At 45.2% G+C, this 15,881-nt stretch overlaps 1 protein-coding gene across 1 annotated transcript in view; it reads right to left on the reverse strand.

Annotated features, from left to right (window-relative positions):
* Window positions 1-4,958: 4,958 nt before the first annotated feature.
* LOC132834493 (NACHT, LRR and PYD domains-containing protein 3-like) overlaps window positions 4,959-15,881 on the reverse strand; it is a 93,489-nt gene continuing 82,566 nt past the window's right edge. The window contains exons 3-6 of the mRNA XM_060853412.1: window positions 13,760-15,428; window positions 13,579-13,665; window positions 13,171-13,362; window positions 4,959-5,787 (exon numbers count right to left, since the gene is read on the reverse strand). Coding sequence (XP_060709395.1) covers window positions 5,700-5,787; window positions 13,171-13,362; window positions 13,579-13,665; window positions 13,760-15,428 — 2,036 coding nt within the window. The 3' untranslated portion in view covers window positions 4,959-5,699. The remainder of the gene's footprint in view (window positions 5,788-13,170; window positions 13,363-13,578; window positions 13,666-13,759; window positions 15,429-15,881) is intronic.

Raw genomic sequence — 15,881 nt, forward strand, 5'->3', positions numbered from 1 at the left:
CCTCATTCCCCCTTCACCCACCTCACCCTAGTTCCAAACTTTCAGCTCAGCACTGTCACCATGACTTGTCCGGACCTGTCCTAAATACCTATCTCCTTTTCCACCTACCCACTCCACCCTCTCCTCCCTGACCTATCAACTTCATCCCCTCCCCCACTCACCTATTGTACTCTATGCTACTCTCTCACCACCTCCACCCTCCTCTAGCTTATCTCTCCACCCTTCAGGCTCACTGCCTTTATTCCTGATGAAGGGCTTTTGCCCGAAATGTCGCTGTTACTGTTCCTCAGATGCTGCCTGAACTGCTGTGCTCTTCCAGCACCACTGATCCAGAATCTGGTTTCTAGCATCTGCAGTCATTGTTTTTAACCTTCAAATTATGTTACAGAGTAATGTGGTAACTGATATCATTACAATCATATTACACAGCAATGTGGCAATAAATATAACGTTAAATATATTTGATGATAATGTGGTAACAAATCATTCTAGATAGAAAACAAAGTTTTCTACCTTCATAATAAAGCAAAATATAGTATAAATCAGAGATGATCTGAGGACTTAATCTGTGAAAATGTTTACTCTGTGTGAGAATGGCATGTACTCTGATAGACCGTACAGGAACCATAAGGAACTGGTTCTGGCGCTTCCAATTTATGCATCCAATTCCACCCAAAACACCTTCAATGATAACGTGGCACTTTGCAATTAATGTTGTTAGGGTTCAGTCTTGAAATGTATTCTGCCTGGGAATGTATCCCCAAACAAGGTCACCAATGGCGTTTTACAATTTAAGCATATAGAGAACGTGAGGACTGCAGATACTGGAGATCAGAGTCGAAAAGGGTGGTGCTGGAAAAGCACAGCCGGTCAGGCAGTATACGAGGAGCAGGTGTGTCGATGTTTCAAACATAAGCTTTTCTTCAGGAATTGATGAAGAAATTATGCTGATGAATACTTCAGTCATATACACAACTACACGGAATGAAATAACATGATACTACAATGTAGTTGCGCAGGAGACTGTTGAGGCAACAGAATAAAGATGCACAAAACCAATATATTTGGCATTAACCACATACAAGTTTAGAATTGCTTTTCATTCAACTTTGAAAACTATATCAAGTCCTGATGAGCGATCGAGATAGAGTTGACTTGTGGTGTTTAATCCTGATGGTCAATGAGTAATGCCTCAGGGTGAAGGATGAGATTGAGAAGGACAGTCCTTATCATTAACCCCTGCACATGCAGAGTCCATACCGTTGGCATCACCCTCTGTCAAAAACAGTGTTCCAGGCAACTGAGCCAAGTGACACCCACCCCGTCCACGCTATCAGTGAGTTGTGTAATGTTGTCACTCACATATATCAAAAGAAGCTAGATCCGACACAAATTGAAACTTCCTCTGTTATAATGTGGTTGTAGGAACTTACCAGGAATACCAATCACACCAAGGATCAGATAGAATATTTTCCTGATGATCTGAATGGGGAGGTGCATCTTCTCCTTGAACTTGGACAAGTAATCTCCCCAAATTAGATGATGATCTGTTACATACTGTGTGCTTTAATTATATCTGCTGCAGAATCTCCTTGGAGACACAGAGTTGACATACCTGTCAAGTTGTTTTTTTCCGAAGTTGTACACTCGCAGATCCCAAGAGCTGACACTAAGCCTGGTGACTAATCTTTGACAGCTGAGATTGAATTAGCCCCATTCCATCTCCTTAAGGATGGAGACCTCGGTTCATATTTAGTGTCTTATCAGAGCTGGAAGCTGTTTGCAACTGGTCTTATCCTAATTCCAAGATGGGCTTCACTTACACGACCGTACAACTAACAAAATTCTAACATCTAAGAATCCATTCAGTTTTATCGAAGTCAGATGTTGTGTTTTGTTTTCTTTTTGTCTCGGGATGTTCCATTGAACATTTTATAACAGAGCACTGAATTCTTGAACAAGTCTTGTCTGTTTGGGCTCCCTCCAGTAGAAGCTCAGGTGATCTCACTCCACACAGTCTACCCACCTTTGCTCTGTCTTCCATGTTTGAATGGTTTATTCAGCATGTTTCAGGTTCAGTATGCTTCATCACATGATGTATGAAGACATCGCAGATCCTAACACTGTCATCCATTGAAATATATTTCCATCAGTTAGCAGTTGATTTTGTCATGAATTACCATGACATGTACGCTCAAACCATCAGGAAATATATAAATGCCAGAGTCATCAGCCGTACCTACAATATAGAGCAAAACATCACCCAGTCACAGCACAATGCCATCCAGGCTCTCAAAACCAATCACAACATTGTCATCAAACCAGCAGATAAAGGAGGAGTTATTGTCATTCAGAATAGAACAGATTACTGCAAGGAAGTGTACCGACAACTGTACAACCAGGAACACGACAGGCAACTACCGGATGATCCGACCAAAGAACACACCCGTGGACCAAACACGTTCATCAAGACCTTGGATCCAGTTCTTCAGAGTTACCTACGCACCCTCATCCCACATACTCCTCGTGAAAGTGACTTCTACGCCCAATCAAGGAGGTGAATGGGGCGAATATTTTTCATCTTTTCAAGAAGGGTAATATGGAAATCCCTGGTAATTACAAACCAGTCAGTCTCACGTCTGTGGTTAGCAAAGTTTTGGAGAGAATTCTGAGGGATATGATTTATGACTATTTGGCAAAGCATAGCGTGATTAAAGGCAGTCAGCATGGCTTTGTGAGGGACAGGTCATGCCTCACAAATCGTATTAAGTTCTTTGAGGAGGTATCAAGATATGTCGATGAAGGTCGAGCAGTGGATGTGGTGTATATGGACTTTGGGAAGACATTTGTAGTGTGAGTGTCTGTGTGTGGGTCTCTGTGGGTGTGTGTCTGTCTGTGCGTGAGTCTGTCTGTGTGTGCTTCTGTCTGTGTCTGTGTCTGTGTGTATGTGTGTGTGTGAGTGTCTGTGTCTGTGTGTGAGAGTCTGTGTGTGTGTGTCTGTGTATGTGTGTGTGTGAGTGAGTGGCTGTGTGTGTGAGTGAGTGAGTGTCTGTGTGCGTGTGTGAGTGTCTGTGTGTGTGTCTACGTGTGTGAGTGTGTGTGTCGGTGTTCGTGTCTCTGTGTGTGAGTATCTGTGTGTGTATGTGTCTGTCTGTGTGTGTGTGAGTGAGTGTCTGTGTGTGTGTGTCGCTGTGTGTGTGTCCGTGTGTATGAGTGTCTGTGTGTGCATAAGTGACTGGGTGAGAGTATGTGTGTGTGTGAGTGAGTGTCTATGTGTGTCTGTGTGCGTGTGTGAGTGTCTGTGTGTGTGTCCGTGTGTGTGTCTGTGAGTGTGTGAGTGTCTGTGTGTGTCTGTGTGCATGTGTGTGTCTGTGTGTGTGTCCGTGTGTGTGTCTGTGAGTGTGTGAGTGTCTGTGTGTGTCTGTGTGCATGTGTGAATGTCTGTGTGTGTGTCCATGTGTATGTCGTGAGTGTGTGAGTGTCTGTGTGTGGGTCTCTGTGGGTGTGTGTCTGTGTGTGACTGTGTGTGAGTGTCTGCGTATGTGTGTCTGTGTGTGTGAGTGACTGTGTGAGAGTATGTGTGTGAGTGAGTGTCTGTGTGTGTCTGTGTGCGTGTGTGAATGTCTGTGTGTGTCCGTGTGTATGTCTGTGAGTGTGTGAGTGTCTGTGTGTGGGTCTCTGTGGGTGTGTGTCTGTCTGTGCGTGAGTCTGTCTGTGTGTGCTTCTGTCTGTGTCTGTGTCTGTGTGTATGTGTTTGTGTGAGTGTCTGTGTCTGTGTGTGAGAGTCTGTGTGTGTGTGTCTGTGTGTGTGTGTGTGAGTGTGTGTGTGTGTCTGTGTTGGGGTGTGGTGTGAGGGTGTGTGTGTGTGTGAGTGTGTGTGTGTGTCTGTGTTGGGGTGTGGGTGTGTGTGTGTGTGTGTGTGTGTGTCTGTGTTGGGGTGTGGGTGTGTGTGTGTGTGTGTGTGTGTGTCTGTGTTGGGGTGTGGGTGTGTGTGTATGTGTATGTGTTGATGATGCTGTGAGCTCCTGTCCTCCCTGTCCCCTTCCTGCCTGAGGGTATCCCCCCTCCTCCACCTCCTGTCCTCCCTGTCCCCTTCCTGCCTGACTCCCTGAGGGTATCCCCCCTCCTCCACCTCCTGTTTGTTTAGCTGCATGCCCATTTGTTTTAGTTTGAGCAGACGTCACGGTGGGACAGTGCGGTATTTTGTAACGTCCTGCTGGCATGGTAAAACTCACAGTCAGGTTCTGAACAAGGCCTGACATTGACCATCCACCTCCGCCAGTCCCAAACTCCCAAAGTCAAAACATCTCTCTTTTTCCCTTTCTTCCAAGAGCTGTATTTCTCTCCTTTTCTCCTTTCCTTCTGCTTTTAACCAGAAGTCAAACTCTTTAATTCCCTTTCCTCTTTCTTTTTCTTCTGCCCCCAACTCAAGCTACTCCATTTCCAATTGAATTTTATCCGTTCCCAATGATTCCGCAAATTCTGCCCTCCCCTCGCAGACCCAGCTAACCCCAACCCCAGCCTGTTTGCCAATTCCAAAAGCCAAGCCTTGCTCAGCTCCTTTTCCTGCTCCCCGGATGCTGCCCTGACCTGCTGTGCTTTTCCAGCACCACCCTCACCCAGACTCCGGTTTCCAGCATCTGCAGCCCTCGTTTTGACCCAGGTGACTTTGTGCGCCCTCAGGAAACCGTTGGTGACTGGAAGAGCCTTCACCACACAAGGCACGCCCTGTTTAACCCGACCCCGAATTCAATTCCCGAAATAAAACACAGACACTCGCCGCTGGAGTCCAACCATCCTGAACCCAACCTGCAATGAGAGACCTTGATCCAGAGAATTGTTATGGAGCAGACTAAACCCTGTCAAAAACATTATCTATCGAGAAACTTTTCTAATGTTCAAGGTGAGTGTAAGGTGTTGCGTTCCAGACACAAATCAATTGGTCAAATTGCCAGATGTGAAACAAAAGGCACTTTATTCAGATGCAGTTAAAATACTACAAAGAAAAATTGGCTAAGGTGTAACTCTATCAGAATGTTTAACCAAATAACAGATACAATAACTATCACTAATTAACTGTTCCTATATACTTTACAAAAGCAAATTCACAAAAAGAGCAGACTGTCTAATATTCATTCCTGATGAAGGGCTTTTGGCCGAAACGTCAATTTTCCCGCTCCTCAGATGCTGCTGACCTGCTGTGCTCTTCCAGCACCACTGATCCAGAGTCTGGTTTCCAGCAGCTACAGTCCTTGTTTTGACCTCTCTGTCAGCAACAGGAAGAGAGCCCCCAGCTGTAAACTGTGACTGAGAGAAACAACAGCTTCCACCCCAAGACCCCCAGTAGCAACTTCTCCTGAAACAGAAAATCCTGGTTCTGTGTGAGAGGCTGACCCCACCCGTTCAGGCTGCTTCTATTGTTTCCGCCTGTCATATACAACCCCTAAAGCTTCATAGACTGCTTACCCAAGTGGATCTGCGCAGACAGCTCAGAACCTGTGACTTAAAACCTCTCTTCAAAATAAAACCCAGGACAAAAAGCCACATTATTGTCACACAAATTACAAAAGTGTATTTAAAAAAATCAAGTGTATTATTTTCAGCTTCGAAGACTCAGAGTGTAAACCGCTGTGTCTAATGAGCATCCCCCACAAAGCATACCAAATCATTACAACAGGATTTACGAGCCCCTCCTCCCTTCATTCTATTTTTACTGTTAAATTGTTTGATGCTGGAATCCGTTCCAACCTTTTCAGTCCTTCCGCAGAGAATTGATTGTGTGACAATCTGAAAAAAATAAATCACGACAATTACCGAAAAGGTGTAGCTTCTGAGATCGCTGTTGGATAACGAGATTCCTGTCTTTGACTGCGCTTTTTAAAAGAATGTTATTTATCCCTGAGAGAGACAGCCACCAGTAGACAGTACACAGCTCCTTGGGGCAGGTAGACAGGGTGGTGAAGGAGGCGTTTGGCATGCTTGCTCTCAGCGGTATGAACACTGCATAGAGGAGTTGGGCACACAAAAAAAAATAGATTACAAAGGATGTTACCGGGGCTGGGAGGGTTTGAGTTATAAGGAGGGGTTGGATAGGCTGGGACTCTCTCCCTGGAACATCTGAGGCTGAGGGGTGACCTTATTTTTTTTTTAGATATTTTTATTGAAATTTAACATTTTTGCAAATTTACAAAAATAAACAAAACTCTCAAATACAAACATTGATGTACAATTAAATCATATATACAATAGTCATAATTTAACAAAGAAAAGAGAAAGAAAGAAAACAAAAAAAGAAAAAAAAAGAAACGAAAAAAGAAAGAAAAAAAACCTCAACTTTCTACTAATCTAACCTATAACTAACCAGAGTGTATACCTAAGTCTCTTACATGCTCAGAATGTATAAACATCAAATATAATAAAACCCGTATTCGCGCAGGATTCCTCTCCCAAGGGGCCCCGGAGCAGCCCGGTCTGAAATCTTCACTAAATAAAAGCCCTTGTTAGGATAGCCGAAATATCTGCATTTATATAATTCAAAAAGGGCTGCCATATTTTATAAAATAATTCAGTCTTTCGGTGCACCATATTTGTGAGGAAGTCAAGGGGGATATATTCCATAATTAATCTGTGCCAATTTGAAAGTCCAGGGGGGCCCTCAGCCACCCAGTTCACCAAAATATTTTTCCTTGCACAGAAAGAGAGAATAGAAAATAGTCTCTTCCCATGCATATCCAGAGATGAGAGGTTCGAAAAGCCCAAAAGGAGAGATACAGGGTCCACCCTAATTTCCGTTCCTAAAATTTCTGTCAGGGTATTTGCCACTTTAGTCCAGTATCTGCGGATTTTCTGACAAGTCCACAGACAATGTACAAGAGTACCCACCTCTATTTTGCATTTGGGACACATTGGAGATGCTCCTGCCTTAAATTTTGCCAGTCGAGCCGGAGCTATATGGGCCCTATGAAGTATCTTTAGTTGGATAGCCTGGGTTCTGTTACAGATAGCAATTCTTCTAGCATTTTCCCAAATGTCATTCCACATATCCTCAGAGATTTCTAGCCCCAAGTCCTGCTCCCATGTTTTAAGCAGGTCATCCATGTCTCCTGAGACTCCATCATGTAGCAAATGGTATATAGTACTAACGGAGGATGCCCCCGCTGGTCGTAAGACATTACGTTCTCTGTCTGATTTATAAAGACTATCTATTAATGTAGTCTTCCTCTGTATATAATCTCGAACTTGGAAGTATCGAAAGAGATCCCCATTAGGTATTCCGAATTTCAGACGCAGCTGCTCAAAGGACATCAGGATCCCATCTTTAAATAGGTCCCCTAAGCATGAGATACCCCTGGATCTCCAGAGTTTAAAGGTGGCATCTGTAATCCCCGGTTGGAATCCCCATGCGCCTACTATTGGTGCATGGGGGGATGTTTTATGTGAGTTACCCTCATTTTGCCGCATTATATTCCAGGCCTTAATTGTGTTTAATATTATGGGATTTTTACAGTGGTCTGTAATGATTTTCCTCTTATCTGAAAATAAAAGGTTAATAAGTGGGTATTTTACTTGGGAGGCTTCGATATCCAGCCAAATTGATTGTGGATCAGATGAAACCCAATCAGCTATGTAACTTAGTAGGGAGCTTAACTGATATTTCCTAAAGTCTGGGAAGTCCAGTCCTCCCCTTGCCTGTGGAAGCTGTAGCTTCTTCAGCTTAATAAGGGGCCGTCTGTGGTTCCAAATAAAGGAGCCCAGCCAGCCATATAATTTACGTAGGGCTAGCCTTGGCAGCATCAGCGGGAGCATTCTCATAGGATATAAGAGACGGGGCAGAACATTCATTTTAATTAATGCTATTCTCCCTAGCCAGGAAATCGGAAGGTCTCTCCATCGCTGGAGGTCCTGCCTTATCCTTTCCATTAATTGTACAAAATTAGCCCTATACAGCTGATCAAATACTGGCGTGATAAAAATACCTAAATATAAGAAGCCCTCCAGGGACCAACGGAAGGGAAAAGGGGATCCGTCCATTAAGTGGGGTATCATAGCCAGACCACCCATTGGCATGGCTTCCGATTTTGAAAAATTAATTTTATAGCCTGAGAATGCACTAAATGTATTAATAACTTGAATTAGACGAGGCACTGACATTAAAGGATTACTGAGGAATAAGAGAACGTCATCTGCATAGAGGGTAATTTTGTGTTTACCTGTACCAATCCTCGGGGCCGTTATATCAGGATCAGTCCGGATGGCTTCTGCTAATGGTTCGATTATCAGTGTAAACAACAATGGTGAGAGAGGACATCCTTGACGGCAGCCCCTACCCACACTGAAGCCATCCGATCTTAACCCATTAGTAATAACAGCTGCTTTGGGGTCATTATACAATGTTGAAACCCATTTGGTAAACACCTGTCCAACGCCAAACCTTTCCAATGTGTAAAATAAATATGACCATTCAACCCTATCAAATGCCTTTTCCGCATCCAATGAAATTACTACTCCTGGTATCTTTCCCTGATGACAGGCTTGGATCATATTCAAGACCCTTCTGATATTATTGGATGATCTGCGGCCCTTAATAAATCCCGTCTGGTCCTCCTTTATAATATATGGCAGTACCCTTTCTAGTCTTAGTGCTAACATTTTTGAGAGAATTTTAAAGTCTACATTTAGTAAGGATATTGGTCTGTAAGATGCACAATCTTCTGGGTCTTTTCCTTTTTTGAGGATAAGAGAAATATTTGCTTCTTTCAGCGTGGGCGGGAGACAGACCTGACTATGCGCAAAATTATACATATCCATAAGTGGGTCAACCAATATTCCTGTAAATTCTTTATAGAATTCAGCTTGAAAACCATCCGGGCCCGGTGCTTTTCCGCTCTGAAGTTGCCTAATTGCCTCAAGTATTTCTTGGACTGTTAAAGGGGTATTTAGGGCCGACACCTGTTCCGGAGTCAGGCCCGGGAAGGTCAAATTTTTAAAAAATGACTGCATCCTCCTAATCCTATCTTCACAATCCTGCGATCTATATAGTTCAGAATAAAATTCTTTAAAGGTCGCATTGATCTTTTTATGATCATGAGTCAGGGTACCTGTGCTTTCCTTGATGGTCGGAATAGTTTGAGGGGCTTTCTTTTTCTTTGCAAGAAATGCTAAGTATCTACCCGGTTTGTCGCCATATTCATATAATCTTTGTTTCGCAAATAATATTTCCCTTTTAGCCGTTTGAGTAAGCGCGGTGTTTAAAGCTGTCCTAAGAGCTGTAATCCTCTGCAATTTTGTGATAGAAGGTCTATCAGCGTATGCTGTTTCGGCTGCTTTTAGGCGAGCTTCGAGCAGACGCTGTTGCTCTCCCTTCATTTTCCTCTGGGTCGCTGAATAGGAGATGATCAAACCTCGTGCATAAGCTTTGATGGTCTCCCACATCACTGACGGATTGCTAGCCGTACCAGTATTAATTTCTAAAAAAGTTTTAAGTTCTTGGGAGAAGTACTTTAAAAATTTGCTATCTTTTAACAGGAAGGGGTCCATACGCCAATGCCGAGCAGATGTCCCATTGTTCTTTACCTTAGTTTCCATGTATACAGCGGCATGGTCAGAGATTGCTATAGTACCTATTTTACAGGTTGCTATAGAGTTTAGAAAAATCGATGGGGCAAAAAACATATCAATTCTTGTGTGACATTTATGTGGATTAGAGTAGAAAGAAAAATCTCTACCCTGTGGATGGAGACATCTCCATACATCTACCAATCCTAATTCTTTATTCAGGTCCGCCAGTTGTCTAGATCTGGGAGATACTCCAGCGGCACTCTTGGGAATCCTGTCTATTTCCGGATCCATAATACAATTAAAGTCTCCCCCTATAATTGTATGACGGGCACCAAAGGCCATCAGTTTTGAAAAAGCTTCCGTTATGAATTTAAAGGGGTGTGCCGGGGGGCAGTACACATTTAAGATCCCATATTCCTCTCCATTTATGAGGGCTTTAATCAAAATATGTCGTCCAGATTCGTCTTTTATCTGATTTAGAATTTTCAAAGGGAAGTTCTTCCGGACAAGGATAACGACTCCCCTGCTTTTTGAATTAAAAGAGGAAAAAAAGGCCTGATCAAATCCGCCCTGTCGTAATTTTAAGTGTTCTTTATCCGACAGGTGTGTCTCCTGTAGGAGAGCTATATCAACTCTCTCCTTCTTAAGATTTGATAATATTTTCTTCCTTTTAACTGGCGAATTACTCCCCCTGACATTCCAGGTGCACCACTTAACCGACTGTTCAGCCATAATCATCTGGACAGATCCGAGACCCCTCGGGAGGGGAAACCCTATCTAGAACATCCCGAGCATGGAGCATACAAGATTTACAAAAGTAAAGACTCTCTGATACACTCAAAACAATATCACAAAAAACTCTTTCTAAGTATAAAAAATATAAAACATTCCGAATTGGAGATTTTCTCCCTTGTTCCCAGGGAGCGTCACTTCCTCTCCCACAGTCCATCTTACCCTCTTCCAACCAGTGCCCCACCCTTGACCCAGGTGTTCCTCAATAAAATGAGGAGAATTCAAATATAACATAAAGCTAGAGTTAACAGTGAACACCCCACCCCCACCCACACCCACATCTAAATATATTTGGGAATATTAATACCATATATAACTATAAGATTACAATCTCAACATGTAATACTTAAATATAATACCACAAAATAACAGGGGAAAGAAAAACAACCCCGCTCCTAAAAACAGAAGTAAAATAGAATAAGGTAACCACCTCTCCCCATCAACATTAACCAAACGCCCCAACATATATATATATATATATATACATACACACATGGGGGGAAAGATAAGAAAAGATGAAGGGATGTAAACTAAAATAATGGGAAAGGCAGACCAGCGTCCACAATCTCTTACAGTTTATTTAAGAGAGTCCAAGAATTCCTTAGCCTTCTCCGGTGATCCGAAGTTATATATGGATCCTTCGTGGCTAAGGCGTAGCGTCGCTGGATATCGTAAGGAGTACTGGATATTTAAGTCCCTTAAACGCTTCTTCGCCTCATCGAATGCCTTCCTCTTTCGGACCAAAGCTGGGGAGAAGTCCTGGAACAGCATGATCCTGGATCCTTTGTGGGTCATAGCTTGGGGATCTTTTCCCAGATTTCTCGAGGCTTCCAGGAGCATCTGCCTCTCCCTATAGCTCTGCAGCTGGAACAGGACCAGGCGTGGGCGCTGGGTTGAGCCGGGCCCACGTACTGTGACCCGGTAGGCCCATTCTACCCTTACCTGGCCTGATCCATTATGCAGATTTAAAAGTTGTGGCAGCCAATGCTCTAAGAATGCTGTCAGCTGGCCTCCCTCTTCCTGCTCGGGCAGGCCCAATAACCGAATATTTTTTCTACGACATCGATTTTCGAGGTCATCAATGTGGTTTTCTAGGTTCTGGACTCGATTCTCGAGAAAACGGATGTGGTTGGCTGTTGATTTTATCGCAGTCTCTGAGGTTGCGGCCTTCGACTCCACCTCTCTGACTCGGCACTCCAGTTCCTGAATGTCTCTGCCCTGCTTCTGCAGCTCGGCTGATAGTGCTTCTCTGCTCTGCCGAGACTCATCGATAAAAGCATCAACCTTCGCCTCCCACCTGGCAAACATCTCCTCAAAGCTCATCTTCGTTGGTAAATCTCCTGAAGCAGCTGAAGACACCTTTGTTGCAGCTGAAGAGGGAGAGGGTGGGGGAGGGGTCCCTGCTTTCTTAGAGCCGCCTGTTCCCTTCCCTTTACTCATTTTCCAGCTAGTATTAGACTATTTAAATGTACTAATAGGTAACTATTTAAGGTTAACAACTATTATAAATGGTTTAGTGAGTGTGGTGGGGGTGGATAGCCCACTTTTCCCAAGTTTTGGGTAGAGCACTGTGGACTCAGTCTTGCTGGGTCGCCGCCATCTTGGATCCCCCCGAGGGGTGACCTTATAGAGATTGATAAAACCATGATAAGGTGAATAGACAAGGTCTTTTCCCCCACAGGATAGGGGAGTCTAAAGTTGAATTCAATTGAATTTAATATATTGTCACGTGGACCGAATGTGCACATGAAAAGCTTTTGTCTTACAAGCAATCCCAGGCAGATCACAGAGTTACGTAGCATCGATAGTAAATAACAGGTAAATAGCAGCAAAAACAAAAACACAGGTACAGGTGAATGTTAAGAGTTTGTGAGTCCATTCAGTATTCTAACAACAGTAGGGAATAACTGTTACGAAACCAGCTGGTGTGTGTGTGGGTCCAGGTTTCTGTAGCTTCTCCCCGATGGGAGAGGGTGTAGAAAAACTTTGTCAGGGTGGGCTGGATCTTTGAGAATGCTGGTGGCCTTTCCCTGACAGCAGGGCCTGGGAGATGGTTCCTGTAGATGGGAGGTTGGCCTTTGTGATTGTCCGGGCTGAGTTCCCCACTCTCTGTAACCGTCTCCGATCTCGAATGGTACAGTTACCATACCAGGTAGTAATACACCCAGACAGAATGCTCTCGATGGGGCACCTGTAATCGTTGGCACGGGTATTCACCATCATGGCAAACTTCCCCAGCTTCCTGAGGGAGAGGAGATGTTGTTGGGCCTTTGTAACCAGTGCGTCCACATGAAGGGTCCAAGAAAGCTTGTTGTGGATGACCACTCCCAGGAGTTCGTCACTCTCCACTCCTTCCCCCTCTGTGCTGTTAATGTGTGTGTGTGTGTTGGGGGGGTGCGGGGGAGAGGGGAGGGACAGCAAAACTAGATGAGCATAGGTTTAGGGTGAGAGGGGAAAGATGTAAAAGAGACCTAAGGGGCAACTTTTTCACCCAGAGGGTGGTACGTGTATGGAATGAGCTGCCAGAGGATGTGGTGGAGGCTGGTACAATGACAACATTTAAGAGGCATTTGGATGGGTATATGAATAGGAAGGGTTTGGAGGGATATGGGCCGGGTGCTGGCAGGTGGGACTAGATTGGGTTGGGATATCTGGGTCAGCACGGACGGGTTGGGCCGAAGGGTCTGTTTCTGTGCTGTCCATCCCAATGACTGTAATTATCTCGTTTCATTCAGCAAATCCATGGAACTTAATTATGGAGATAGAAGATATTTCTCTTCAAAGAACATTTAAATGAGGAACATTTAAGAACAAACTCACCTGAGTTCTGTCACTTGTGTGTTACTCTGAATGAACTGGGACAGAGCAGGAATGGACTGGTCAGTCAGCCTGTTAGCTTGGTCACCATTTGGATCATCGTTGCCAATGTCCAGTTGTAACAGGACAGTATTTTCACGGAGGGCGGAGATTAGGGTTTCCACACAGCCGTCCGTGAGATTGTTGGATTTTAAACTGCATTGATTAAAGGAAAGAAAAGACATAAATGCTACTTACTGTAACATCAGAAACATACAAAGAGGCAGAGTCCAAAATAAATTCCACCTGCAAACCATCACGGTGAAATTTTTGTTAATTGCAACAGGCGTTTACAGACTGTGTTTATGTTTAAATTATTGCAGAATAATAGAACGTCACATTTGCTGATAATTATTAAAGGGAATTACTTACAACAATCTCTGTATTCTGCAATTTTCTTTCTTCAGGATATGAGACAGACGTGTCACTCCTGAATCACCCAGTTTATTCTTGTTCAGGCTAATGAAGAATAGAAAAAAAGTAATTAATTCACAGGGAGAAATGAGCAGGATTGGGAACAGTTTGCAGCGTTATAACAACCGTGTTGCATTACCTGAGTACTTTGCATTTATGTAGCACCTGCTCCAGCTGATGGAATCCCTCGCCTTCCAGACCACAGCTGTCCAAATCCAGCTCCTGAATCTCCTGGACCACAATAAATGCCTTTGACAGAACCGTACGGTCAGCCGGTTGAAGGGGACACTTGGCGAATCTCAGCGTCTTCACTGGAGCTAGGACATCGCGCAGAGTGCTGGCGTCCCCGAACTCCAGAAGGCAATCCAAAATCCCGAGGAGCCCCTTTTGGTTCCTCTGGCTTTGCAGGTCCTGCACGCAGCGGCTGAAGTTTTCCCTCAGCCAGTCTGACACATTCGAGGCAGTTTCCGAGGGGACCTTCCCCCAGGGGAACCCGGTCTCTTTCACTGCGTTGGGTGAACAGAGGCCTATCAGAAAGCGGGAGACAAGCTTAAACCTGTCCTGAGGGCAGCTGGACCACTCAGCCAGAGTTCTCTTCACTTGGTCTGCTGGCGTACACTGGGATTTATACAGAGCGGCCACAAAGTCCTTCAAAACGGGGTGAGTGAAGACGTAGCCAACGCCACCGTCGCCTTGGACTTCCATCATCAGTGTAGAGATCCAATTAGAAAGAGGGAGACTGTGCCGGTCGAAGTGGTCTCTCCCAAACACAACGGTCTCGGTGCAAACTCCCCAGTACGCCAAGCCACCCAACTTCAGAAGCATGTGGCGGGCGATGGCATCCTCACACCCACGCTTGTCCAAAACCCAAGTGAGGAACGTGAGAAGCGCTCTGGTCCTGGTGGCCATGGCCTGGGTCTGGGCTCCTTCTGTCAGCTGGGCTTCCAGCGTTAATGCCAGTGCTGAGCAGAAGCCAGGATTATGGCACATGGTGTGGACCGTCTCATCCCAATCCGGAATACCTCCAGCAAGGCAACAGCGTTGGAAATATTGCTCCATCACCTCTGCGCTGAACCCGAGGATATTGACAATTCGATGCGATCCGACCGTTCCAAGGTTCTGCAGTCTCCAAGGGGAACTGGTGGCCATCACTGAGCAGCCCTTCAGTAACCGCCCCTGAATAAGACAGCGCACGATCTGGGAGACTTCGCAGAAGCGTTCAGGCCCGAAACTCTCAGATCCGTGCGCGTTGCCGCTCGGCGTCTCCATGGGCTTTCGGAGAAGGTCCACATCATCCAACATGAACAGTATTTTCTCCGGCTCCTTCCACAGGAACTGCAGCCAGTCTCTGCAGTGGGGGAAGTAATCCAACACCAGCTCGTTGAGACAGGTCTCCCCCTCGATGGAGTTCAACTGCTGAACCTTAAAGGGGAAGATGACATCGATCTCTGGGTACATCTCGCCTGTTGCCCAGCTGTGGGTTATTTGCTGCAGGGTGGTACTTTTCCCGAAGCCAGAGGGTGCGACAATGACGGTTGTCCCAGATACCCCTGTCTCGTCGCTACGTTTTCTCACTAAACGGTCCAACGGGATTTCGTCTGGCTGATGTTTCTCAGCTCTCCTCCAGAATTCCTCACCTCCCACACGCCTGCCCTTCAGCGGAACACCCTCATGTACCTGCTCACTCGCTGAGGTGACCATTATCACCCTGGTGTAACCTTCGCTCAGAGCAATTCTCCGGAACTTTCTCTTCTGTCCAATGGACAGGCTCTTTTTGTGAAGGAAATCCTTGTGCTGCTCTCTGAGGTCTGCAGTAAAAATGGATTTAAAGTCGCCATTTACAGGCACAATACTTAACAAGAGTAATGTTACAAACAAAATGCGAACCAATAAATGATAAAAACATCCCCGCGGCATGATGGTTCACTGGTTAGCACTGCTGCCTCCCAGCACAAGTGACCCAGGTTCGATCCCAGCCTCAGGGGCGACTGTCTGTGTGGAGTTTGCACATTCTCCCCGTGTCTGTGTGGGTTTCCTCCGGGTGCTCCCACAGTCAAAAGATGTGCAGGTCAGGGTGGGATTGGCCGTGGGAAATTGTCCCATAGTGCCCAGGGATGTGCAGGTTAGGGTGGGATTGGCCGTGGGAAATTGTCCCATAGTGCCCAGGGATGTGCAGGTTAGGGTGGATTGGCCATGGGAAATTGTCCCATAGTGCCCAGGGATGTGCAGGTTAGGGTGGATTGGCCGTGCTAAATTGTCCC

This window comes from Hemiscyllium ocellatum, chromosome 40 (assembly GCF_020745735.1).
Source record: "Hemiscyllium ocellatum isolate sHemOce1 chromosome 40, sHemOce1.pat.X.cur, whole genome shotgun sequence".
NCBI classification, from domain to species: domain Eukaryota; kingdom Metazoa; phylum Chordata; class Chondrichthyes; order Orectolobiformes; family Hemiscylliidae; genus Hemiscyllium; species Hemiscyllium ocellatum.